Source organism: Anabas testudineus, chromosome 17 (genome assembly GCF_900324465.2).
Source record: "Anabas testudineus chromosome 17, fAnaTes1.2, whole genome shotgun sequence".
Lineage (NCBI taxonomy): Eukaryota > Metazoa > Chordata > Actinopteri > Anabantiformes > Anabantidae > Anabas > Anabas testudineus.
In genome coordinates this window covers 17,675,478-17,700,719 of record NC_046626.1, presented here as the reverse complement: position 1 = coordinate 17,700,719, position 25,242 = coordinate 17,675,478, and the positions used below count along the sequence as shown (strand labels likewise).

Sequence of the window (25,242 nt, the reverse complement as noted above, 5' to 3'; positions counted from 1 at the left end):
CGTTTCCGAGCATGTGCTCGAGTACCCGTTTGACATCCAAATGACTCCAAAGCGGTTTGCACATTATGCACATTTGTGCAAACAAATCAGACATTTTTGCTCAACGTAAAAATAAATGAGACCACTTTGGAGTCATTTGGTCTTTAATGGAGTGCTGACAAAATAGACCTACTGTTAGCTTCTAATTTTAGTATTTAATTTCTCAGAGGCACAATGTTATGTTTCACAAACAAATGTATTTGTTCTGATTACATACAGCACGGTGCCAACTTCAGTAGTAATTTAGCTAAATTGTCATTAGTTCAATTAGATGCCCAATCTAAATAATGCAAAAAAGTGCAGGTATTGTGACAGTTTCTAGAAAAGACTGTTAACAAATAAATTCATAGAAATAACTACCAACCATTTCAATTCTAAACAAACCTGTAAAATAGTATTTGAGTTAAAATCCAATGACAGAATTCAACAGTTGCTCTCCAAAGATATGTACCAGTCTTCCAACATGCAGCATTAGACATTAATCAGTTTATTTGACAACAACAGGTAACGATCAATTTATACATGAATGTTTTATGAGCTGCTATTGTGGGTTTTTTTGTTTTTTTTACTTCCTTTTGCAGTTTTTGTCTCCTACTCGGGCAGCATCAGTCCACCTTTATCTGCCTTTAAATAATGAACGAAACAGCACGTGGTTACTACTAAAGTCCTGGCGAACTGCTTAAATTTGTGAGTCAGTGTCTGAATTCTGTTTGAGAGTTTGGCGGTGGGACGTAGCGGTGGATCAGAAGTGTGTGTAATGACTGTGCCAGATGTATTCTGCTGCAGTCTGTTTTCGACTTGTGTGTGAGAGAGAGAAAGAGTGAGAGACTTGGTTTGATGTCCTCTAAACTGTTGCATCCCTCTCCAATGGCTGTACACTTTTACTTTGATCACAGACGTGCACACAGGCGCACATTAAATCTCCTCACTGTAGCGATGTCTGTGTTGAGATCTCTCTCTCTCTCTCTCTCTCTCTTTCTGTCCCACACACAAACACACACCGATTGAAGAGCCCTCTTCATACTCCTGCTTTCTTTGAAGATCAAAGCCCCGCGGCCAATCTCCCCTTTACTTCAAATGCTCTGGATGATATCAGCTCTTGTTTCAACCAGTGCCCCTGTAACAAGATCATCAGCCGTGTCACTTATCCAAAAAACGCTAGCGGCCTCCATCAATGAATTTTTATTAGCTTCTTTTTGGGTCAGATGCTGTTTTTTCTGAAGTAGATAATTGCCCTCCATCAAAGATGTCTTCCTTTCAAGGTGCTCACAGAAAACTCTGCCCTAATTAAGACCAGAGCGTCAGAGCAGCAGGAGCTGTCAACCTGGAGTATGACTGCTGACCACTGGAATCCCTAATTGCCCCGGTTTCGATATCCACCCCCTCCTCCTCCTCCTCCTCCTCCTCCTCCTCCTCCTCCTCCTCCTCCTCCTCATCTTCATTAGTTCTCAGCAGCACTTGCTTCCCGTCTCAGTTCTCTCTAATGACTGGTCAAACGCGCGTGCCAGTCAGACGGCTCCAAATAAACCCTCCTCCATCAACTCTGCCCCATAGCAGTCAACCTGCAGACGTGTGTGTGTGTGTGTGTCAGAACAACAGAAGCAGGTTTGATTCTCCTCTCAGCTGAACGCCTTTTCCACCATAACTGGATTCACTTTCCTTCTCTCTGTTGCCTCCAGCTGTTGAGATTTTACTCTAATTGGTAACTGTAGTCGAACCTCCTTCCCATCCGAGTCTCCTTTGCTGCCGTTGGCTCTAATTGGTGTTTTGTTTCTCCATTCGTTAATTCTCTGTTCAGTCAGTATTTCACTCTCCAAATCCCTGTGCTTTTCTTTTCTTTATCCGTGCATTTCTCCACCATTTCCCCTGTCGTTGTCTTCTCCTTTTAATCATCTCCTATCATAAATTGCACATTTTGCACACTCATTTCATCTCGTTCAACTGGCTTTACAGAAGATTTTCCCCAAACAGCCTGTCCTACATTTTTGTATTGTTGATGTTGATGTTGATTTTTATTTTTGTTAATAATGCTGGTAATATTATTTTTTTGCTGCTGCACTCGTTTGCATTTTTGGCCATGCAAGCAGCCAGGCTCTAGGGATGGAAATGTCTGTCAGTTGTTCCACCACAATTCGTCCACACTGTAATAACTCACCACCTGGAGGGCAAGTTTTTCACTGATTTAGTGAAATATCTCCACATCGACCAGATGAACTACTTTGAAATTTTTTGCAGGCGGATGAGTTTGTGAGTGAAATACAAGATCTTAACTATGGGATGGGTTCTGTTCCCTTTGAGATGGATTGTAATCACAAACCTTTTATCATCACGTTCAAATTTCAGTTTGTCCAATACTTTGGTTTATGCTTAAATATCTGCAAAACTAATTCACATTGTTATTCAAATCAGCATCTCCTGTAAAGCGCAAGCGTGATAGCATCCTAAGATAAAGAACAAGGTGAAGATTATACCTGCTAAACATCAGCATGTTGGTCGTATGTTTGGGCATCATGCAAGAACGTTTTCACCTCACGTGTGTACAGAGTGAGACACCAAACCCTCCTAACTGCAAAGACTTGTCATAAACAGACTGATTAGCACCTGTTCATGAGAAGCTGTGCCTCCTTAACCATTAGCATAATCAGGCGCTCTATAATTGCCTTAGTCCTAAAAGGCTCCGGCTCCACTTCATTTGCAGGAAAGTTTAATTCACAAAATATCATATGGGAGTAAAAATATGGATTTCATACTGCAGAGTGAGTGAAAGTCTAGTAGTTTGTAATGGTAGTCACAGTAGAAGACCCAGAAGTACTATAAAATGTTAATAGTACAACTGTCAGGGACATGTCATCAAAGCATGACAGATGCTAAAATACATCTTTCTATAGCAAAACGCTAGTGACTAATGGTAAGTACAGTGTGGAGGTCAAGAGGACGACTGTATTCAACTATGTTAGTAGTAGTGAATCTACAGTGCGAGATGTTACACTGTCACTGACCTGTGTTAAAATTTTAGATTTAATGTTAGAATTTACATTACTTAACTGCAGAAATGCAGGAGCTGCTGTGATTAAATACGTCAATAAAATCTAAGGTACCTCTCAGTTGATTGGCAAACCGTGACGATGATATGATAAACAGAATATTAAGTCAGCATTAAGTTTATTACTTAGGGCACACTCTTCATTTTAATTTGATCAGTTTCTGTATTTTATTGAAGCTCCACGTTCATTCAGATGACGCCAGTGTAATTCTAAAGTCATATAAGACGTTTGATCCCATAAACACACAGTTCTGTTTATGACCCGTGTGTTTATGGGATCAGACATCAGACAGATCTCGACCATTTGACATTTTTATACAACTGAAGTAGGAGAAAATAATTGAGTGAATGCTACAAGTGAAGTCGCTGCTTTGTGGCAGCTAAAATCATATCTGTTCGTGTGAGTGTTTTTTGCGAGCATGTTGCCACGTTAGCATTTGCATTAGTTGAAAGCCCTGCACAATCTCTCAGAAGTGCTACCAAGACCGTAGACTCCTAAGCCTCATTTACATGTCTGCATTAACGAGATACATTCAACATACAGCGTTGTGCCCTCTCTTCATGCGTAACTACACAGTGAGGCTGCAGGGAGGAACCTTTTAAAGTGAATTAACAAAACAAACCTCGTAGCAGACACAGTTGTTTGTATGATAATATCAATGATATGATGTAAATATACTCTTATTAAAAACTAAAGTATGATCCAGTCTGATCACAAGAGCAGGTGAAATCTGGGGTTTAATTCAAGCCTGATGGTTTAATGTTTTACATGTAGACCATGAGAGACAGAGGCTGCATCCACAACCCAATGAGCAGTGTGGCTAATAATAATAACATACTTGTACATATATTGAGGATCGAGTTTCTCCTTCTTTTCAGAAGTGCTTCCATGCTCCGAGCCAACATTCATTTCTGACTATGGCCAGAAGCCCTCTCTCTGAGGAGCCTGTATAAAACAAAGGCGTCTTTGACGAGCCTAAAGGTCAGCCTGCAGGAGTTTGAAAATGTTCTGCTCTGTTGTGGTATGTCTGAGCAATAGCAGACAGCCAGACAGCATCCTGCTGGGCCGGATGATTGCCGCCTCTCAACGCTAACATTTACCGCCCATATTCTCCATTTCACTTCCTTGAAGATCCGGCATCCTCACTAAGCCCTCGCTCGATCCCACCCCTCCCTCCGCATTCACCCACACAAAATCAATAACAGCACTCAAATGCTATTTCTCCACTCGGAGGGGGGTATGGCATACATCAAGCATAATGGTCCGCTGCAGTGTAAGTATGTCTTTCCCTCCGGGGACGGAGACAAGCTGGGGAAGGCAGAGGGAGTCAGGTGAGGAATTAGAACTGATTTCACGCCCCCTTAAGGCCCATGTGAGTTTTAATCACCAATTATTGCTTGTGATACCCATGAGCAGCGAAGGGCTTGGAGCGCTGACCACGAAGCCAATCAGGCCGACCGGACAATCTTTTTCCAGCTACAATCATATGGTAATAATGTGTGGGTCTTCCATGGCTTTTATTCCTCCCCGTTGTTTAATTACACACTTTTGTGCACGGCTTTGAAGTGCCAGTCAATAACACGAGCTTTTTGACTCACATGGAGCCTCATATCACCAGAAACACAACTGTGAAATCATGGTTTCTTCTGTACTTCAATGAACACCACAGTGCCTTCTGGTAATACAGCATCTCTCTTCCATTCCTAAACACCCACCCATCTCTTCTGCCTCCAACGTCAAGTATACAAGCTCCCCAGTTGGTCTGCCTATCACCCCCTCCACCATCTCTCAAGGTTAAGCCCCACAGCTCTGACAGCCATGTTTTCCTCGGGTCAGGAAGTCAGGCTGAGCGAGCTGTGGACAGACAGCGATGGTTCGTGCAGTTTGGTGAAGGACGGGGACTGGAAGTAAAGGAGATGCCGTCACGTTGGGGGAAACAGACGAGGGCTTGTCCCCGGTGTCTCGGCTGTCTTTTCCGACAGGTGGGGCAGAGCTGTGACTGGCTGGGGTCTGTTTGCTTGCTGGTGTTTTTGTATTTTTACTAGGCCACTGTGGAAGGATGGATGGAGGGGGCTTAATGAAACTAGGCCAGGCTCCCACTGTGTGCCACAAGTGGGACAAGGTTACCCTTCATCCCCCCTTTGGCTAAAAATTTCACCATGTAAAGAAAAATGATTGTGTAGTTATGTAAGCTTATTTTAAGTTGGATAATACACTGTTAAATAAAACAAGGTAAAACTAAATGGAAATATTCTTTTAAATTGATCATTTAAGTGAGTTTTTAAGTAAAAATAAGAAAAAATTAATCGCCAACCTCTCAAATGTGAGAAAGTTGAATTTCTTTAGGTTTGAGACAGCTGACAGGCATTTTTTCAGTGTTTTCTAAACTTTTTTTGACCAAATATTAAATTGGTTGAGATCACTAATGTGTGCATTTTGAAACGTGGACACAACTCCAGCCAACAGATGCACATGATAGATAAAACTGCTTCACAAAAATCTAATCAAACATCATTTGATTTGTAGAAGAACCCTGGACTCAGAGAAAGCTTTGGGGAAAAAACTGCTTTTGCAAACCTGTAAAGCATTTACTGAAAGTTTTGTTTGTTCGTTCAGTCTACTTTTATACCCTCTGTGTGACAAAATAGTAATACGAATCTATTATGTAGCTTGTGGGGCTGTTTACAGGTGTTGAACACATTAAAAACAGTAAGACTCACAGTTTAGATGTAGTAAAATCTTCTAATTAAAGGTATTTTGTTCAGCTAGGACGAACAAAGCCTCTGATTTCAGCCACATAAATGATACATGAGCCTTGAATTATGAACCATTTATTGCATGAATCATTGAGCAGAGTGCAATTTTCACAGAAGTTTGTTGAGGTTAGATTCAATTTAAAATAAATTTAGAGTTTTTAAGGAGACTGGAGACGCATTTCTGAGGTACACTACACTTTACCTCGACTCCGCCACCTGAACCCAAACCACCACACTGGGGGGGGGGGGTCACGCAATTCCGGATGAAATGGAGAGTCTTATCCAGACCATCCAGCCTATTTCTTAGTAATAGCCTGACCAAGCTCCCTGAAGAGGCCAATTCTGTCCAGCAGGGCCCACTCAAATTTTCTGTGAGACAGAAGAAGAGAGAATAGAGTCTGTGGAGCCACTTAAAAGCCCCTGGGTGAAAATGGGATTTCTGACCTGCTCCACTGGTGCCGTAGCTCTACAACCAGATTGGCTGTCAAGACGCTGCCAGGTGTGAGAGGGAAGGGCAGGGGGAAATGGGAGGAATGGAAGCTGCTGCTGGAGATGGTGTAGACCGCCAGGACCTCATTAGCCCAACATTTCATCAAACACTATGGCACCGGAGTGGCTCTCACTGCGTTTCTCTCTCTCTCCCTCTCTCTCTCTCCTTTGCCATCTTTTCCTTTTCCTTGTTTTTATCATGTTCCCATTTACTTGTCTTTTCTTCGTCTTCCTCATCTCCCCGTCTCCTTTTCTTCTTGCTCCTTGAGGTCTCATTAACCAGATGAGCCTGTTCTGCTGGTAATCTGCCACTAAGTCAAAGTCAGCAGCTGAGGATGATAATGATGAATGTTCCCCTCACCCCCCTCCACACATCCAGCTACAGTATAATCATTTGTTCTTGTTAATGTCATGAAAATGTAAATTTGTTTTGGCTATACGAATGTAAATAATCACCATATTTCTGCTGGAGACATATTTCAGGGCACATTAGGGGCCTCTGCAGGCCTGGTTTGCAAATCATTGATTTTCATTGCAGAAGTCTGTGTAGAAGCAGAAAAAGTCCCCGACACACACACACACACACATAGAAAGTACATGTGCAGCAGTCTTATACACACACCACCAAGTTGCACATGTACAAGCAAGTCTAGATTAATGATTTATGTGCATGCACACCCCCAAATCAGCATGATGTAGAGCAGAAGAGTGTAAGCACAAATGGTGTCTGCATCTTCAACCACAACAACAGAAGGTGATTATATGTCTGCGTAAAGAAAAACAAAAGCGGGTAATAAAGCAGGAAGATGTCAAAACTCATAGTATTCAGAATTATGTCAAACATGTCATTTAAATTACAGTAAAAACTCAAATTACATACACAAAAATTACTATATTACTTAGATATAGTGCTGAAACTCTTTTTACCAAAGTTACCCTACAGTAGGTGTGCATTTCTTCCTATATTCACAAGGTAAACATGTTAGAAAAAAGAGTAAACATTGTTCAACGTGACATTCGAATTGCATATTTTGTCCTACCTACAGTGCAAAATCTGATATAATCTGATATATCCTGTGTGTGTATATATAAATATATATACAGGATGTAAAAAATATAAATAGAAGTAGATGTGAGATAACAACAACATCAACTGGCACAGTAATAATTTCAAGACAAATAATTGACAAGCAAAGTAAAAAAAAACACTTGCATTAGTAAGTACATACACAAACCGAAGTATAACATACAAACTGTGTGTACATACATCGAGTAGCACAAAATACCCGGATTATCTACAGTTACCAGTATGCTACCAGCAAATCACTTGTTTTGGTGGATTCATGTGTGCATTTCACTCTGCATGTCCCGCATATGTACATTATTATGTTATTATCCTCATTTTACATTAAATTAGACTGTATAGTAGCATATTTAATATTTAGGTATTTATTCTGAATTTCAGGCGTCAGAACAGAGGTTTTGGAGGTAAACACACGTTCCTTTGTTGTATGTGAGCGGGAGAAAGATTTAAAGTGAATCCTTTGTAAGACCCCGGGGTTTCTACCAATCGCAAAGCAATATGACAAGCTACATATACCCAGGAGGCTGTGTCGCTACGCATTTGTCAACAAAGCATTTTCTGCCTCAAACACATAGTGATGCTTTTTACCAAAGTTGCCCTAGGTGTGCATTTCTTCCTGCTTTGCATATTCTGTATAAACCAGGGCTAAACAGAACTTACAGAGCATTTTTAAATTCTGAAAAAAGTACAGACTTTATAATAAATACGGTGGAAAACTAACATAAGAATTCTGCTGGCAGTGCTGCTGGTGGTTCCACAGGGGATGAGGAGGCCACGTATTTGGATTCATGGTATAGATGTGTATGAGAAACTTTATTTTTTTCTCAGTTGACTTTCTTTCTTTCTGTTTCCACCAATCAGCCTCTCAGGATGCACTGCCAGACCTGCGCCCTGGTGACCAGCTCAGGTCACCTCATCGGAGGTGAACGGGGTGAAGAGATCGACCGGGCCGAGTGCGTCATCCGCATGAACGATGCCCCTACTGCCAGAGGTTACGCCCGTGACGTTGGCCGGCGCACCTCCCTGCGTGTCATCGCTCACTCCAGCATGCAGCGGGTGTTGAGGAGCCGCCATGAGCTGCTCAACGCCAGCCAGGATACCGTGTTCATCTTCTGGGGACCCAGCAACTACATGAGGCGTGACGGGAAAGGCCTGGTGTACAACAACCTGAGACTGATGAACCAGGTGCTGCCGAAACTCAAAGTCTACATCATCTCCTGGCAGAAGATGCTGCAGTTTGATGAACTTTTCAAGAAGGAGACTGGCAAGGACAGGTGAGGGATAAATCACAGCGACATGTTATAATGTCATATCTTAAGCTCTGCATTTGTCATGTATTATTTAAGTGAAAGTACAAAAGTATGAGCTGAAAGAAATACTTGGAAGTACCAAAGGTAGAAGTACTTGTCATGCAGAATGGCTCCCGATACATCACTGAATGTGATTTTATTATATTTATTGAGCACTAATGTGGTTATCACCTTAATGTTGATAGTTATTTTAACAACCTAATATGCTGTTTTTATAAATGACTCACGAACATTGACCTTTGTAGCGCCGAGAGGGGGGGGAAGGTTTCACATTGGTTCAGTATATACAACAGTAATGCAACAAAGCAACAAGGAAAAACTCTCCTTTCCTAGTGTGTGAAGTGCAAATAATGTAGTAAACACTGCTCTAAGTTTTTGTCTCTGTGTCACCCTCTCTACACTTGACAGTGTTAAAGGACTCAAATTGAATGAGTCCAAGCTGGGTTCTCAGTTCGGTGGCCATTAATGCTTAATGAAAACGCCACCTTACACATACACACACTATGTTTGTGCCTCCTTCTCTTGTCTGAGCCTTTGTCCAGGGTGTCAGTGGATATTGAATCTGACTCAAGCTTACGACAGATGTCAAGGAGGAATCAGGGTAAAATTGCAAAGTAGAGGATTTGGTAAATGGCTCAGACATCCATCCTTCACAATCTGTGCCTGCAATCAGAGTAAATGTTTACAGTGAGCCATCGACTTCGGTTACTGTTCTCATTCACTGGGTCTCATCTTATGTAGCATAGACGATAACATGAACTGTGTGAGGCTTATTTGAGGTCATTTCTGCTGCTGAACACAGGAAGAAAGCATCTGAATCTGATGTTTCAGGAAAATTTAAAGAAAGCATTTAGCATGTAAAATCTGCTGAACCCCGATAAGATCATATTTTTTACATAATTTAGAAACTGAATCCTGTTGTCTTAAAGAATCTGGAGCTTGTGTCATCAGCATTAATAGCAGAGTTTCTGGGTAATCAACTGTGCAATCGGCAACCCTGGAAGCCTGTAATTGTAATTATGGGTTATGCCATTTCAGTAAAGGTAATTAAGATGGTGTGGGATGATTCCACAGCCACATATTTTAATAACACTGGCAGAGGAGCAATGAAACACAGGTGTCCATCTGCATCCTCTGTGTTAAATTGCCAAGTCGAAATGAGCCTCACCCTGTGATTAAAGTAAATTAGCTTTTGAAATAACTTTTTCTTTTTTTAATTCAGTGTTTATGTTTCTGTAAAGCTTTATTGTAATCACTGACAGCTCCTCTATGGTTAGGTTTTTACTGGATCTGTTTGGGTTGAGTTCTGGTGCAGCTTGTTGGAACAAAATGTGTGGGAGGAAGGACCGATGGCTGGAGATCATTCAGTTGCCAAACGATCACAGGTCTGATTCCTCTAACATCAAACCTACCTGATGTTGACAAAGCTGAAAAAATAGAAGGTCAGGTTGTGGCAGTTGCTGGAAAAAAATATCTGTGTTGTGTTGACTTATCAGAAATGGTCAAAACCAAAAAGGAAAAGAGAGACATGCAACAGAGGAAGCTGCATCAGCTGCATCAGCTGCATCAGCTGCCACAATAGGAGCTTTATTAGCAGACCTCCTTCTAGACTGCTGGAATCTGGATCAGACTGTACAACATTTCTCAAGGGCCTTAGAATTACACAAAGGGAAATCATAAAGAGCTGACCTAGGTGTGAGAAGTCCCTTTCCTTTTCATTTACCACGAGATCCACTCATGCTTACTACAAAGTGTAAAGTAACCTTTAAAGGCCACACACACCTCTAGATGCTGCTAATAAGACCTTTGGTTTAAGGTGGATAACCTGTGCTGGAAAATAGAACAGATTTATTATACTAAAATAACTGATAATGGTGTAATTTAGCTTAATGAACAAATTACTAATATTAACATCCAGTATTCACATTGTTATTTACACAAGTTTTGGTAAAATTTATAATAGATTTGAAACCTGCTTAGTTACTTTAAGTTTAATCAGTCAAATGAGGGAATAAACCTCTGTTGGTCGTCTATAGGTGTCTTACACTGCAAAATGTAAAAGTAAGCTTACAATCAGCTCCAAAAATATATATATAATATATATAAATGTGACACATTTTCTTGTAATTTGCATCTGCCCACTACAATGAATTTAAAATGAAAATATCAATAAAGTTTAGACTTTTAGCTTTAAATCAGATCATTTGTTTTGAATACTTAGATGATCACACTTTGACACCTTAAACTCTTCATTTTATGATGGTGTATAGAAGCAAAGTTACAAACATGTTCCCTCTATAATGTTATGTTTCTCCAGTAAAAGGTAACAGATAAATAAAACAAAAGCATGTTTAAAGAGAGAGAATAGAGGAAACTGGACAAAATGTAAACTAAAGGAAAACTAAACAAAGCAAGAAGCATCGTCTGCTGCTGGTGGAGGGGAAACATCAGAGAAAATATATAATGAGGCAAATCTAGTGGAAAAAATATGCATGGAAAGAGAATAGGGAACAAAAGAAATACCAGCTTTATTCTTGCCATTTTCACCTCAGAACGCAACAAAGTGACGCAACAGAAATGGGAACTGTGTTCAGACTAAAGGTTTGATAGAAGTCAAGCAGATACAGATGTCCTTGGAAAAAGTGAAGTGTCTTAAATTAGTAATCAACACCAAACAACCTCTCATCACTGCAGCAGCTCGGGTATAAACTGCACACTGTACGAGCCCGCTGGTGTCTCTGGTGCAGGAAACAACAGAACCCAGAGCTCACATGAAATAATGATTTAAAAAAAAAAATAATGTCTGTATTTTTTACACTAATTTGCATCAGCAACATGTCCTCAAAAGGTGCACTGATGATGATGTTCAACAGGTGTTTTAGCTTTAACTAATTACACATAATCACACCTTCGTGTGACCTTTACCTCTCAGCAGTCACATAACAACCATAATGAGCTCAATAACAATACAGCTGCTCTTTGGAAATGAGTACAATGCAACAACACGAACCCAAACAGCAGCACAATTATCTGTCTCAGATCAGATGCTGTATTCCTAATTAGCACGATGCATGTTTTATAAAAAGTTTCCTCTAACTCGATTAGTTGGTGAATGTGTAAAACACAGTTTCTAAGAGAAAGCAGGGCAGTCTGCCTGCAGGGATTTATTCTTTTTTTAAATCTCTTAAATTAAATTAATTGATATGATTGAAGAAAACCTCACATTTTAATAGTAGTAATATTTTAGAGTCGGTAATCAAAACACAATATAACTGCTCATTAAAAGGGCAATTTTACTAGATTTACAAAAGAGGAAAACATGAGAAACAGCCTTGTTCTCGGATAAATCTGCTTTTCCACTCAATGCCTGACGCTGTCCTTTCTTTCAAAAGACAGCCATAGAAGCTAAGAGCTTGACATTTCACACCACATTATTCATCAGCATGTTCATAAACAAGGAAATGAGGAAGTCTTCTTAAGCGAGATTAGCCGTGTGCCTCCTGACTCAGACCCCCGTGCATCCACCGCAGATTGCTCGATGACAAAATGTTGCGCTTTGAACTTTGAAAGTTTTCTAATTTGCAAAATGTGTGTGTGTGTGTGTGTGTGTGTGTGTGTGTGTGTGTGTGTGTGTGTGTGTGTGTGTGTGTGTGTGTGTGTGTGTGTGTGTGCACGCGCACATGTGTACGAGGCTGTTGTCATATTAAAGCTCAGTGGCTGTGTTTGCCTATCACAACAAATCAGCATGTTCCAGACAACCTGGGTCCTGTCTTAATTAAATGAAAATGAGAAGTCTGTGCTACAGCTGCGATAGCATCAGTTTAGGATGATGCCGTTCTGTGTTGCATGGGCAGACTTTAATAAAAGTGGAAGTCACATTGTCACTGCTCATCACAGTGTCACTCAGCCAGTGCAGAGTGATTGATTTTGGAGAATCGTCCAGAAAACTGGTTTAGTGATGGCATCATGTTAGCCTGATAACATTATCATTTCAAATTGCATAAGGTTGAATGTGTTCGTCTTCAGCATGCACACTAGTTTTCATATGTTAACTTACAGGATAACTTGTACTTCTCATGTATTACATAGATTCGAGTCTTGGTGCTAACTTGCAGCTGTTTCTAACTACGTAGAGTCGTTTTTACAACAATCACCCAAATTCTGAAGGTGTTTCCTGAATCCTCAGACTCCTCTATGTAATCAGAATCGATCTAAACCCAGTTCACTCCTGGTCAAGTGTAATTTGTCCAATGGAAATTACACTGTTGCTTCACCAAGCACAGACAGTAATATTTATGTCTTTATATTTAATAAGTATAAAGACAAATTTAAATGATTTTAAAAAAGTATTTTCTTCTTTTCTTTTAATGATGATGATGTTTCCCATTGCCATCTTTGTTTTTGTGGAGAAGAACATGTGACCCTGGAAACAGAAGACAAGGCAGAAATTACACTGCCAGGGGCTAAACTAGAAACTGTGTTTGATTGCGACTTCCTGGAAGAGCAAAGATTTAGAAAATTACTTCAGAATTTGTGTGAGTGTTTTAAAAACTTCACTGAGTTACAGCAGTCACAATTTTTCTAACTTACAGAGCATCTGGAGATGAGCACTGCGACTTGAATGTATGTAATAAATGGGCTGGAGCTATGTTTGCGTGATTGTATGTTAGGATTCATCTTAAAGATGATATGTTGATGCCATCCAGCATTCAGATGATTTTTTGTGATAAATTTGACTTGGTCCTAAAGTGAGAATGAATTCTTAATTGTTTGACTTCTGTTTGTATGTAGATGATGAGTTATAATTCTCAAACCAAGCTAACTTGTTGATAGGATGAAAGTCCTGGTCTTTAAGGTGCACTTCATCCCTAGTAGCCAATATATGTCATGGGACCAGGTCTAAATAAGGTCTGAATTGTCTTCTGGCTATGGTTGTGCTCTTTTGCTACTGGTTTTAGGTTTGTGTGTGAATCTGATGATCATTGCTGGTGAAAATGTGTTATTTAGTTTGATGGCTGTGACCATTTCATGCTTCGTGCTACTTTTAGTGTTGTTTTTGTGTCTGTTCAAGTAAATCACATTTTGGTCCTATTTGGATTGGACCTCTTTTTGTGTTTTGGGTTAGCTTGTGCACAAGTCTTCTCTGGATCAGGTATAAAAAACAGATTTTTTGAATTCTTACAGTGTGAACTGTAGAAAATGTGGCACTAAATTTCACACTGTGGCTGCTTGTTCCCAGTGTTTCCATATATATGTCACTTTATATTAAAGTGAAAGTGTAACTGATCATTGTTGTACTACATCATTAGCGTGGCTGAAACACACCGAGGTGTGGATACAAACCTTGATAACCCAACACAGCAGTGTATATCTTCGTAGTTACACTCCAGAGTCCTCTCTGTCACGTCCCTATTCACCACTCAGGCAGCATTAACTCACCGTCCCACAGCTCCGCAGGAAGATGTGTTTCTATTCCACACTCCCCAAGTAGAGAAAATGTTCAAAATACAAATGATAAACAGGCCTTTTTATTTCGGTATGTCACTCGACGTGTACACCCCGGCACTGTTCCCTCTGCGAGAAAATAAGAGAAAGAGAGTCTGAACATCTTTTCAAACAACCAGGTAAACCCTCCACTCCAAATGTGTCACCCTCATCAACCGGAGGCGAGCAGGGTGTCAAAGTGCCTGCCTAGTTGTTCTTGTCAAGACTTTTCTTATCAGACCCAGGTTTTGTTTCTCCGTCTTGCCGAGTTAAAACCTGAGCCGTTTGTGGATGTTGGTGTATGTGTGTGGGAGCAGACGAGAAGCAGTAACAAGCTTTCTGAAAGCAGCGGGGTGATGAGGTGGTCGAGAGAGAGCGCTCCTGTCAAAATGCTCTTAATAAAGAGTTTGAACTTGTGCCTCCTCACTTTTTCTCAGTCACATCGTTTTAAAAAAATATAATCTCTTATCATGAAAAAACAACCAAAGAAATTTTACAACTAACTTTCACACATTTATAGTTTTCAGTATGCAGCTCTTACTGAAATGAATAATTACTCAACAGCCTGGTACTGAGGACGGTAACAATTACTGGATGGATTGTAGTGAAATTTAATATAGATTACGATCGTAGCCAGAGGATGAATCCTGCTGACCTTGTTGATCTCTGACATTTTATCCAGCGCCACTTTCTCTAAGGTTATCAGGGAGTTATTCAGTCACATATCTCTACATGTCAGCGATGGATTTCACCAGTGTTTTCCAGATGTTGCATCTCGTGATTTCCATGATTCTCTGATTTTTCAGAGCCACCACAAGGTTAACGTCTGTGATTTTGAATTAAGTGTCTTGACAGTCATTTGATGGACTTGAGAGAGACATGTTCCCCCAGGATAAATATTTTCTCTCTTGATTACAATTTAACTAGAGCGGTCACCAAGTCAAAATCTCACTTTGTATTGTTCTTATTTTAGGACAAAATATTCACAAAAGTAATCCACATGTAAAGTAAAAGATAATATCTTAGTCTTATTATGACTAAAGTCTAAACTAAGTCCAACTTTGAAGCCTTGTTCATAATAAAATGACAGTAGTTCTAATTGAAAACCATAAAAAAGTAATTTTGATTCATCAACTTTCTGACAACACAGTGATGTTTTGGTATTTTTATAATCTCTGAACTCGTCTTCTGCAAAGTCCAAAAAATAAACGTATACTAACGTGTCAAAATTAATTAAGACAATTAACTTAGATCGATTCTAATGAAGGTTGCAGAGGTTTTCTACTTTCATCATGTAACTTCACCATCCTATTTCATATTTAGAAGTGGGTTATCTTAAGTATGCACCTGATAACTGATGCATGAATACATCTACCAGTCACCAGTCACAATACCAGTCAAGATGAGGTTCAGCTGGGTACTGGGGAGCATAATGACATCCACAACTGTGCCTGATTCGGCTGAAGGAATCTAATTTATCCCTGCTGATTTCTGCATTAGAGACCTTTTACATCAGCTCGCACTCGAATATTTTCACACTGTTTGTGAAGGAACTAGAACAGTTGTGATGCCTCTTTTTTTTTTTTGTTCACATTGATTTGATGAATATGAATGATTCCAAACAGCAAAGCCCCCTGCACGACCGTGCTTGGATTGCAGCAGTGCCAGCTGAGCCAGAGATCAGCATCATTAGGTTTTTGTCACTGTTGCATAGTGAAAACAAGACAAGAACAAGAATCTACACCATACAGCGCTAACAAGTCTGCGATGACGTTCGGCACAGTGGTGCTCTGAGCTAAATGCTAACAGCAGCGTGCCTTCATCCAAGTGTCACATATTATAGACTATACAGTATATCCACCATGTTTACCATTTTAGTTGGGAGCTTTACTTTGTGTGCAGGGCAAACGTTAGCAGGAGCTGATTTGCAGGTATTTCATCATAAAGTATTAAGGATGATGAAATTGTGACCGGCTGATGATGACCTGAATATCTGTGGCGAATGCTGTAGCTCATCAAGATGTTTCCCCCTTTTAAAAAAAAAAAAAAAAATCAACCTGATACTCGGAGAAAAATAACAGAATTGTGAAAGTCAGTATGATGATTGGCCATTATCTCCACAAAGCACCTGCTATAAACATCTTAGCATGTCAAAAACTGTGAGGTAGTTAATTTAAAATGTCTCCTCAAAGGTCACTTTGGATGACACACTGTTTTTATTTTTATAGTGCAGTCTGAATCAAGTTGCTCTCATAAATATTTCATGCTGTTCTGAGAATATTTCAGAATGTTGTCATCACAACATATTTCAGTAAACCATTAGAGTTTATTTATTTTGCTGAACCAAAGTGTTTCTTTCATTCCAACTGAAGTTATTTTCACTTTAAAATGAGGGTTTTCGTGCCCCTTTAGAAGCCCATTGAATCTATTCATAACCAAGAAGGAATTCTTTAAAAATGCGTTGCAGTCAGCCTGGAATGTTTTTTCATCTGACATCAGTCTTATGAGAGCGACCACTCTGGTGGTCATTTAAACTTTCATTTTAAATTTTCGAATGCAATGCAAATATAATGTCACATCGTAATTAGCGCTCATTTCTTTGCTAAAACACTGCACTGTGAGAGCAGGCAGATCATTCTGCAGCTGATGCTATGTCATCTGGACTATCAGCACTACATGCAGACCAAGGATACCTTCTGATTAAGGGTTTGATTATTTGACAGGGTTCATTTGTATCGGTCGATATGTAGGAGAGATCTGTATTTTAATGAAGCTGTGAGGGAACTTGAATGATCTTTGCAGTCAGGGAAATCGACCTCTGGATTTAGATAAATCTTTATTCTGCTATAATACAGCAATGTGAGATTTTCTGATGATTTATCCCAGTTAATCACATTCAGGAAAATCAAATGTGGTACAGTTTCATCCCTGTGGTCTCCCACGCATGAAATCCTTCTGTCTTTTCTCTCTCCATCTCTCCATCTCTGCCCCCTCCTCCTCACCCCTGCAGGAGGATATCAAACTCCTGGCTGAGTACCGGCTGGTTCACTATGACCATCGCCCTGGAGCTGTGTGATAGGATCAATGTCTACGGCATGGTTGCTCCTGACTTCTGCAGGTGAGACAGTGGAGCTGAATGTAAAACATCATCACTCGATCGCCAACAAGTGCCATCGCTGGGAGTTTTTTAAAGCAGAGCTGCATACGCAGTCACTTTAAGTGTGTACAAATTCATAGCAGCACAGCCCGCTGATAAGAACGATTTAAAATACAGTCAGGCAGCTGATAAAGAAAATGTCAGTGTGGCTGACAATGTTTTTGAAATGCTTAAATTGCCCGAATATTAGCAAGAAATAAGTCAGTAAACATGCATTTTTATGTGCACGAGGGGAAGCAAGAGGGAAAAATAAAAAGAGGTCTCACTCTGCTCCTTTCTCTGGCTGCAGTACCACAAACATCCCTAGACAACGGTCCAGAGGTGTGAAAAACAGCTTTATCTTGCTCATATCTAAGAAGAAAACAACTCTGCGTATCAGTACACTCAGTTTGCAGCAGGCTGGAGGGTGGAGTCAGGTAAACGTGGAGATTCAGCCTCCAACCAACAGCCTCCATTTGTTTCTCGTGGCTTTGTCCACCCCTTTAGTTCGGCTTTATTTGATTTGTTTGCTGCTGTGTGCACTATCCCCACAGCGTCTTTTACCTTTTTTCCCTTCACTGCAACAAAAACAGAACAGTTGACCCGACATACAATGTGTTTATCAGCTTGTGAGGGCTTCAAAGGATACAAAGGTTGAATTCCCCAAATTTCAAGCAAAAGAAAAAGAAAAAGCTGCGTATCTTTGATTTGTTCAGATAAGATCGGACGGGCCTTGTTCACCCTTATAACATATTCTGGATTATTCAGTATGGAAACGCTGAATTTAAAAGACCCAGCCCATGAACTGGAACAAAGCTTATGTGACAGGAGAGCACATAAATGGGGGGTGAAGTCACATGTTTAGCCAAAAGACAAGCTGTATTTATTTCACATCAGTGATTCCTGTTTCTAATCATGTTGTGACACACGATGCTGTTTATGAGATGTTAACTGGGCTTTTACCCTCTCACCCTGGTCAACAGTATTATAAGATGAGTAAAACTGTTTGGGTTTATAAAAAATTCAAACTTTCCCTTTAACAGGTATCAACAGTGAAAATGTGCACGGGAAGGGTGAAGGTGTATTTTCCTTTTCAGTTGAATTACGTTTTGCCAGTATATGACTTCTAAACGTTGGAGTAATATTATTTTATATCATGTGCACATTAGTTCACCATCCTGCCAAATGCATGGAAACTTTTAATGATAAAACTTTTTTTAAGGTGTACTGCACCAATTTAGTGTTTCACATTCCACTTATACTTTGGCCATTAAGATTTTCAACAAATGTTCTAGCTTTGGTATTAATTTAAAAGATTGTCTCAGAATAAGTAAAATTTAAAGATACATGGTTTTTACTAGTTGGTAACTTGTTGTTTAAAATAATAAAAAGTAATATTATATTCCTAACTATTACCTAGTTACTATTACCTTTTCTACCTATGACATCTCACAATCTCTGATTGTGGGGAGGATAATATCTCCCCACTGACCTCGTCATGCATGTCGTCCTGGCTCCCCCTTGCCGTAGCATTTGTGTCGTACCTCATCAATCTCCAGTTTCTTGTAGATATCATTAGTTCATTAGTGCAGCAAGGTAGACAGGTAGCATTAAGGGCCCGCACTGGATATTACCCTAACCAGGAATCAAACCCACACCCTACCATACCAAATTCAGTGGCACAAACCACTGCGCTATCCACTCTCAGAAAACCAGGAGTTTTTGAAGTCGTTCTCTTTTTGAGTCTGTTCACAATCTAAACTGAACAAGTCCTGAACATTTTAGACTTCTGTACCAAAACTGTACTGGTACAGTACTACAATACTGAGTGCTTCAACTTGAGTAGTACTTCTATTTATAGTTGAGTACTTTTTAAGCAAGTATTTAACTTGAGTATTGAAGTTGTGTTCTCCTGCCTCTGATCAACTATATTATACAGTAGCACAGAAGTGGAACCACCATGAGCGACACAATATGAGAATAAAGAAAAGCCTCCAGCTCAGACTGAGTGCTTGGCTGCCATGGTGACAGAATATTTTAGATTCTTATTTATTATAAATTAATTAGGTGGATTCTGTTTCCATAGTTCTCTGAGCAAATAAATGTAGAGAATTTGTTTCCCCTCCATCTTCACTGTGGAGTTCATATTTACGAATGCACACTTTCCATGTCACTTAGCAGCATTGATGTTTAGCCTTCTGTAATGAAATTACACTAAACGTGTCCTCGGTGCTGGTCTTGTTTAGCAGAAATGCAAAGAACCGTGACATAAAGTACATAGCAGGTTTTGACTCTGCTTTGCTCCGAGCAACTAACTGATCCTGCCTCATTAGCAGAGCTTAATGGTTTGAATTACAGCTCACGTCTCATCCATCTCAGCCAACGCTTTAATTGGGGGATTTTATTGGACAAGGAACAAATCTTATTGGATTTCTCAATAAAAAAGAACAAACTGTAAAATGTTCAGTTTATCTTTGTTCCAGGCTCTGATTGATTAAAGAATTATTTTTTATTTTGGGTTTCGGCACAAATTCAATCTTAATGATAATGAAGAGGGAACGTCGGTTCATTTATCTGAGAAATCGATGGCTTAAGCTGATACTTTAGTATTTGTTTTAGTTCTAATAATGAGAGGCCGTTGTAGATTTTACTGGATGTGATCCCACTGAGAATTCAAACACCAGTCTCTCTCCAACTTCATGTCAAACGTGCTTTATTGACGTTTAGTTCAGTGAATATAAATAACTCATCCGTTCTTTATTAGCAACATTTGGATAAAATTACATTCGTACATTGTTCTCTTGTTTAAATAATGTTCTTTTTAATCTTAAGAACAAATATGTTGAAAAATGAAGCAGACTAATGATTACAGTCTAGTAAATGCTGGGACACAGTTTTTAGGTGCATCACTTCTTTTATTTCACTGTTAGTATGTGCAGAGATACGGATGACATAAAATTGTCACTGTCAGGTTTTCATTAAAAACTGAAATCTGTATTTGGAGAAGTGTTCAGAGCCTCAATTCAGAACTGACATGGCAGCAATTACAGCTTCCGGTCTTCTTGGATCAGTCTTTACAAGCTTTGTAGACCTGGATTTGGTCAATTCATCTGATTTTTTTGTTCCGAACTTTGTCAGAACTTCCATCATCAGGACTTTCCACAGATGTTCTGTGTGGGTTTAATCCTGAGCTTTGGTTGGTTGGGTTCAGACAGACTTGTGTGACTTCACTGTTGTCCTGGCTCATTATCAGAGATTTATTTAAGGATATCTCTGCATTTGTCTGTTCTAAATTATGCTAACATAGTGCTCATGCGTCACTTTTTTATTTCTGTGTCCATATTTTCATTCCAAATAATCAAAATGTACGAACAATGACAGTAAGTGCTAACGCAGGAGGAGGCTAGAGAGTCAGAGTCAGTGTCTTTTCTCAAAACAGGGAGCTTTGTAGCAGCAGAGATGCAGAACTCCACATCGTTGTTTACGGAGTGAATCAGCAGCCAGTGAGGAACCTGAATGAATGTTTTCCTTGCTTGCCTTACCAACCCTCGAGATCTATTTTTAGAACTTTCATTATTTGCTCACTATGTTTCTTTATTAGGACTTTTCAGTGTTTGGCTGCAGGTGACATTTAAAAGTTATTAGAACGAGTTGAGTTAGGCTGTGCACATCCTCCAAAGACAAACAAATGAATGCAAATTGTCCCCCTCCCTCCTCCAACACAAAGTGAAAAACATTGGTGTCTAATGAAACTCAAGTGACTCATTAAGGCGCTTTAAAATGTCAGCTGTCTCCCTTCTCTCTCTGCCCCCACAGGGAGCCGCAGCATCACTCCGTCCCCTACCACTACTACGAGCCACGTGGTCCAGACGAGTGCGCCATGTACATCTCCCATGAGCGGGGGCGGCGGGGCAGTCACCACCGCTTCATCACGGAGAAGCGAGTCTTTGCTAACTGGGCACGGACGTTTGACATCCACTTCTACCAGCCCGACTGGAGCCCCCCACCTCTCCCAGCCAACCGGACGCTGGAGGGAACAGTCACGGTGGCTCCTGTGGCACAGCGGAAGACATGACTAACGTTGGGATGAAGAAAATGCTTTAGAGAGTCATGTCAGACGAACTGAGGATGAGGGAACATTTGCCTCGAGGGCTTCTCGACCTTTAAAGAAAGCATAAGACATGAACTGGGCAAGAAAAATAGTTACCACAGATGAAACCGTAGTCTTGTCGATCACGCTGGAAATTTGTTATGAACACTTCTCCAGCTCCACCACTGCGGCTCCAGCAGCGGGTTTTGTTTACTGAGGTGAACCAATTCAAAGCCGTTCATCCCTTGCTGAAAACCTTTTAAAGTGAGGTTATACAAGAAGGCCACATCAACACATGCTCCACTCTCAGTGCATGCCATGTCGTACTGTGGATCCTCTTGGTCTTTGTGCATATGTGTGAGTGTGTGAGCATATGTTTACCAGAGAGATCACAGAGGGTACAGACGTGAGTTTGAGTTCTCCACAAAGCTGCTGTTGGATGAACGTTGTTGTTGAATTCCCAGTTCATTGAAAGAAAAACACCACTACATATAGTCTAACCATGTAGTGCTAGAGACTATGTGTTGAATAGTAATAATAGTGTGGCTTGACTTAAATTGGGCTATTTGAAAGATTGAATTATCACCGATCAGATGATATTTTCATCTGCAGTTTCGAGGTCAAGTCAGATGAGCTATTTTAGACTTATGTGTTGCGTAACACAGTCTCAAACTCATTCAAAACAGGTATATAAATCACTTCTGTGACTTTCATTTATACTGCCTTTCAAACGTGCGCGTCGTAAGCTCACTGAAGTGTCACCAAAGTGAAGCTTTGCAATGCGGCACATCCTTGCTGAATGGCAAGTGTGTAAGTCACCGGCATGTTTTATCTCATGCCTGTGCACCTCTGCTGGCCCCGTATGTATGTATCATAAGGCTTTGTCGCCTCCCATCACCAGTTAATAGAGCAATTTATATAGCTACAAGCTGGATTTCCATGTAAATGCACAGTCATGTCACACAAGACAAGTGGGAGATTAAGATCGAGAGGAGGGAGGCAGCAGTAACATCCATCCTACTATATTGTTCTGTGTCTGCTGCTGCTTCTGTGAGCCTGAAAAGCCCCGCAGGAGTATTACACATCTGGATGACTACTGGCTTTCTTTTTCTGTTAAACTGATGAGTATATGATCTGTAACTCTCTATTCTCAATTGTGTCTTATGTGGAGTACATGCAGGCTACTCCTCTCTCCCTCTCTGAGATCCTCGATATGCCTCCTCTCTGCTCTTTCTCCACGAATAAAAATCACGTTTCAGGCAGTGGGAAAGTGATGAGACGTGTGTTTATCTCGATGATACATCCTGGTGCTAAGTCCCTATTGATTTTGCCCTCATCACTGTAATGAGAAGACAGATGCTCTGGGTCAGATACATAGGTGCTCACACCACAAGAACAATTCCCTTAGTGGCGATCAAGACACAGTTGTTCCACATACATCAACAGCTGCAGGAGTGCTGCTAGTACTGTATGACACCTGGCTCAGTCCTCGGAGTCCAGCTGACTCTGTACTATAACAAAGAAATGGGTTTGTTGTCCACAGATGCTGACTCATCTGCGAATGACGTATTAGACATGTTATCAGAACTTCATTTAGGTTTTAGGCTAATTAACACTGAAGTCTAAGCATGTTGTTTAGAGCTGCAAATGCCATACTGGAAGCACTTGAAATTATAGCTCGTTAATAAGAAGGGTTGTATTTCAGTAATCTCCAGGTAACAGCTTGATTTAATCAATGCTAGATATTAGAAGGGCAAAAACATTGGTAATAATGTGGAAAGAAGTGCTGCAGTTACCTCTCAACATTTGGTTCTGTGGTAGTTTCTGTGTAATAAACTACAAAACTACCTGTTTCTACTTGCACCTGAACCCACGTAAAGCTCCTGTATGGAGCTGGAAGGATGGACAAAGGATTTTGTGCACTCTGGTTCTCTATGACTTTCCAATCTCCACTATTACAGACCTTAAGAGAACAGGGAGCCAGTACCTGAGGAGATGGCTAGGTCAGCCCAGGAGTCTGAGCAGCAAAGCCCACTAAGGTAAAGTCTTAATGCGCAAGAGAGGTGGAGAGGTGCTGCAATACATGGAGTCAACTGACCCACAAGTCTCTGGAGTGATTCAGGCCAGGACTAGTCAGTGGAGGGAAGTAGAGGGAAGAGGTTGCTGTAGATTAAGATGTCACAGCTGTGCCAAAAAGAAGCAAGAGGCCTTCTGAAAACCCAGCTACATCAGGAGGTGCAATCCTAGAGGAGTGAACCAGCAAAGCAGTGGGGACGAGTCAACATGACGCATGGACAAAATGGGAGCAGGCGATGGAAAGGAAGTTAACTTGGAGTGATCTGTGATAGGCAGAACCACATTGGATCAGGTTCTTAGTCCAGCCAGTACCCCCAGCACATCCACCCTGCATTTTGACCTGAAGTCTGGAGAACACATTGACCCCTGCTAATCACCTTTGTTAGAGCAGGAGAGAAGCTATGAACAGTCTCCAAAAGACAATCTGGGCTCCTCACAACTGCACAGGACTGGATTTTAATGGAGGACAACCAAAACGGCTAAATTTCCCCCAGCACATTGCTAAGACCACTGTGAGACCTGACATCATCTTAGTTTCCAAGGCAACAACCACAGCGGTGATTTCAGAAGTAACAGTACCATGGGAGGAAGCCTTTGAGCGTAACAAGGAGAAATATGAGGGTCTAGTTAGAGACTTTGCTGGACAGTCCCTCGACAGGTCGTACGCTGCACTCGGCCTCACAGGGGAGAGGAGGAGGAGGAGGAGGGACAATACTAACACAGAGGCAGCAGAATCGGCCCCCAGGTGGCTCTGGCTAAAGAGAGCGGACCCATGGGAGCCTTTATTTTATGAGCTATTTGATCATAACAAAGAGGGAAGTCTTGGTGTAATCGACAGCGTGAGAGCTAATTTTAAACGAACCTGATGCTGCAGTCAACTGTCACCACCAAACTGATCAGAAAAATATCACTTAAATCAGAGTGACACCTGTGTAAAAAGGTTTATAATGAGGAGGGGTCAGGGTGTAGAGTCTGTACAACAACCACGGTTCAAGATGATCACTTCTGGGGATGTCATAATGATGGTGGGCATCATTATTACAGATATTACCATGACATTAAGTAAAAACGGGTAGTTTTGCATTTTATAGCACTGTTTCATGGTTATTAAACAAAAACAACAAGGTTCAGTAATTGCTCTAGTTGTTGGTTTCCACATTATTACCCACGTTTTTCCTTGTTACATTGTTATTACCAAAATATTACCACTCATTACCTTATTTGTTAATTATTATTCCTGCTATTACCTTGTTATTACCAAGCTGTAAATTTAAATGCTACCAAATACCAATCAGTTTCACAATTAATCATTTTGATCTATTATAATGTCAGAAATAGTAAAAGTACCCAGAGCACGAGGGGACACTTTTTAAAACAGATCAAACAGAGAAAAGCTGAAAATCTTCACATTTCACACATTGAAACGAGATAAATATTTGACATCTTTTTTTGATAAATAACTTAAAGGAATTATTCCACATTTTGGGAAATGCAGTTCTTTCTTTCTTGTCGACAGATAGATGAAAGCATATATTCCTTATTCATGTTAGTACGGGTTAGGTTAAAGCTACAAAAGCTACAATATGCTGGTTTGACATTCAAAATCAATGCACTCTGATCCATCTACTTCTTTCTCTCCCTGCCCTTCACATCTTGTGAAATTACAATAAATAAGAAGCTGCAAAACTTACCAGTCAAGTGGAAATCGTTGACCTTCTGTGACTGGGTAGTAGG

The 25,242-nt window shown here is 40.4% G+C and overlaps 1 protein-coding gene across 1 annotated transcript in view; it reads left to right on the top strand.

Moving 5' to 3' along the window:
- The window catches only part of st6galnac5a (ST6 (alpha-N-acetyl-neuraminyl-2,3-beta-galactosyl-1,3)-N-acetylgalactosaminide alpha-2,6-sialyltransferase 5a), a 39,029-nt gene extending 15,723 nt beyond the window's left edge, over nt 1-23,306 (top strand). Inside the window, 3 exon segments of the mRNA XM_026375519.1 lie at nt 8,274-8,686; nt 17,217-17,324; nt 21,159-23,306. Coding sequence (XP_026231304.1) covers nt 8,274-8,686; nt 17,217-17,324; nt 21,159-21,417 — 780 coding nt within the window. The 3' untranslated portion in view covers nt 21,418-23,306.
- The last annotated feature ends 1,936 nt before the right edge of the window (nt 23,307-25,242 follow it).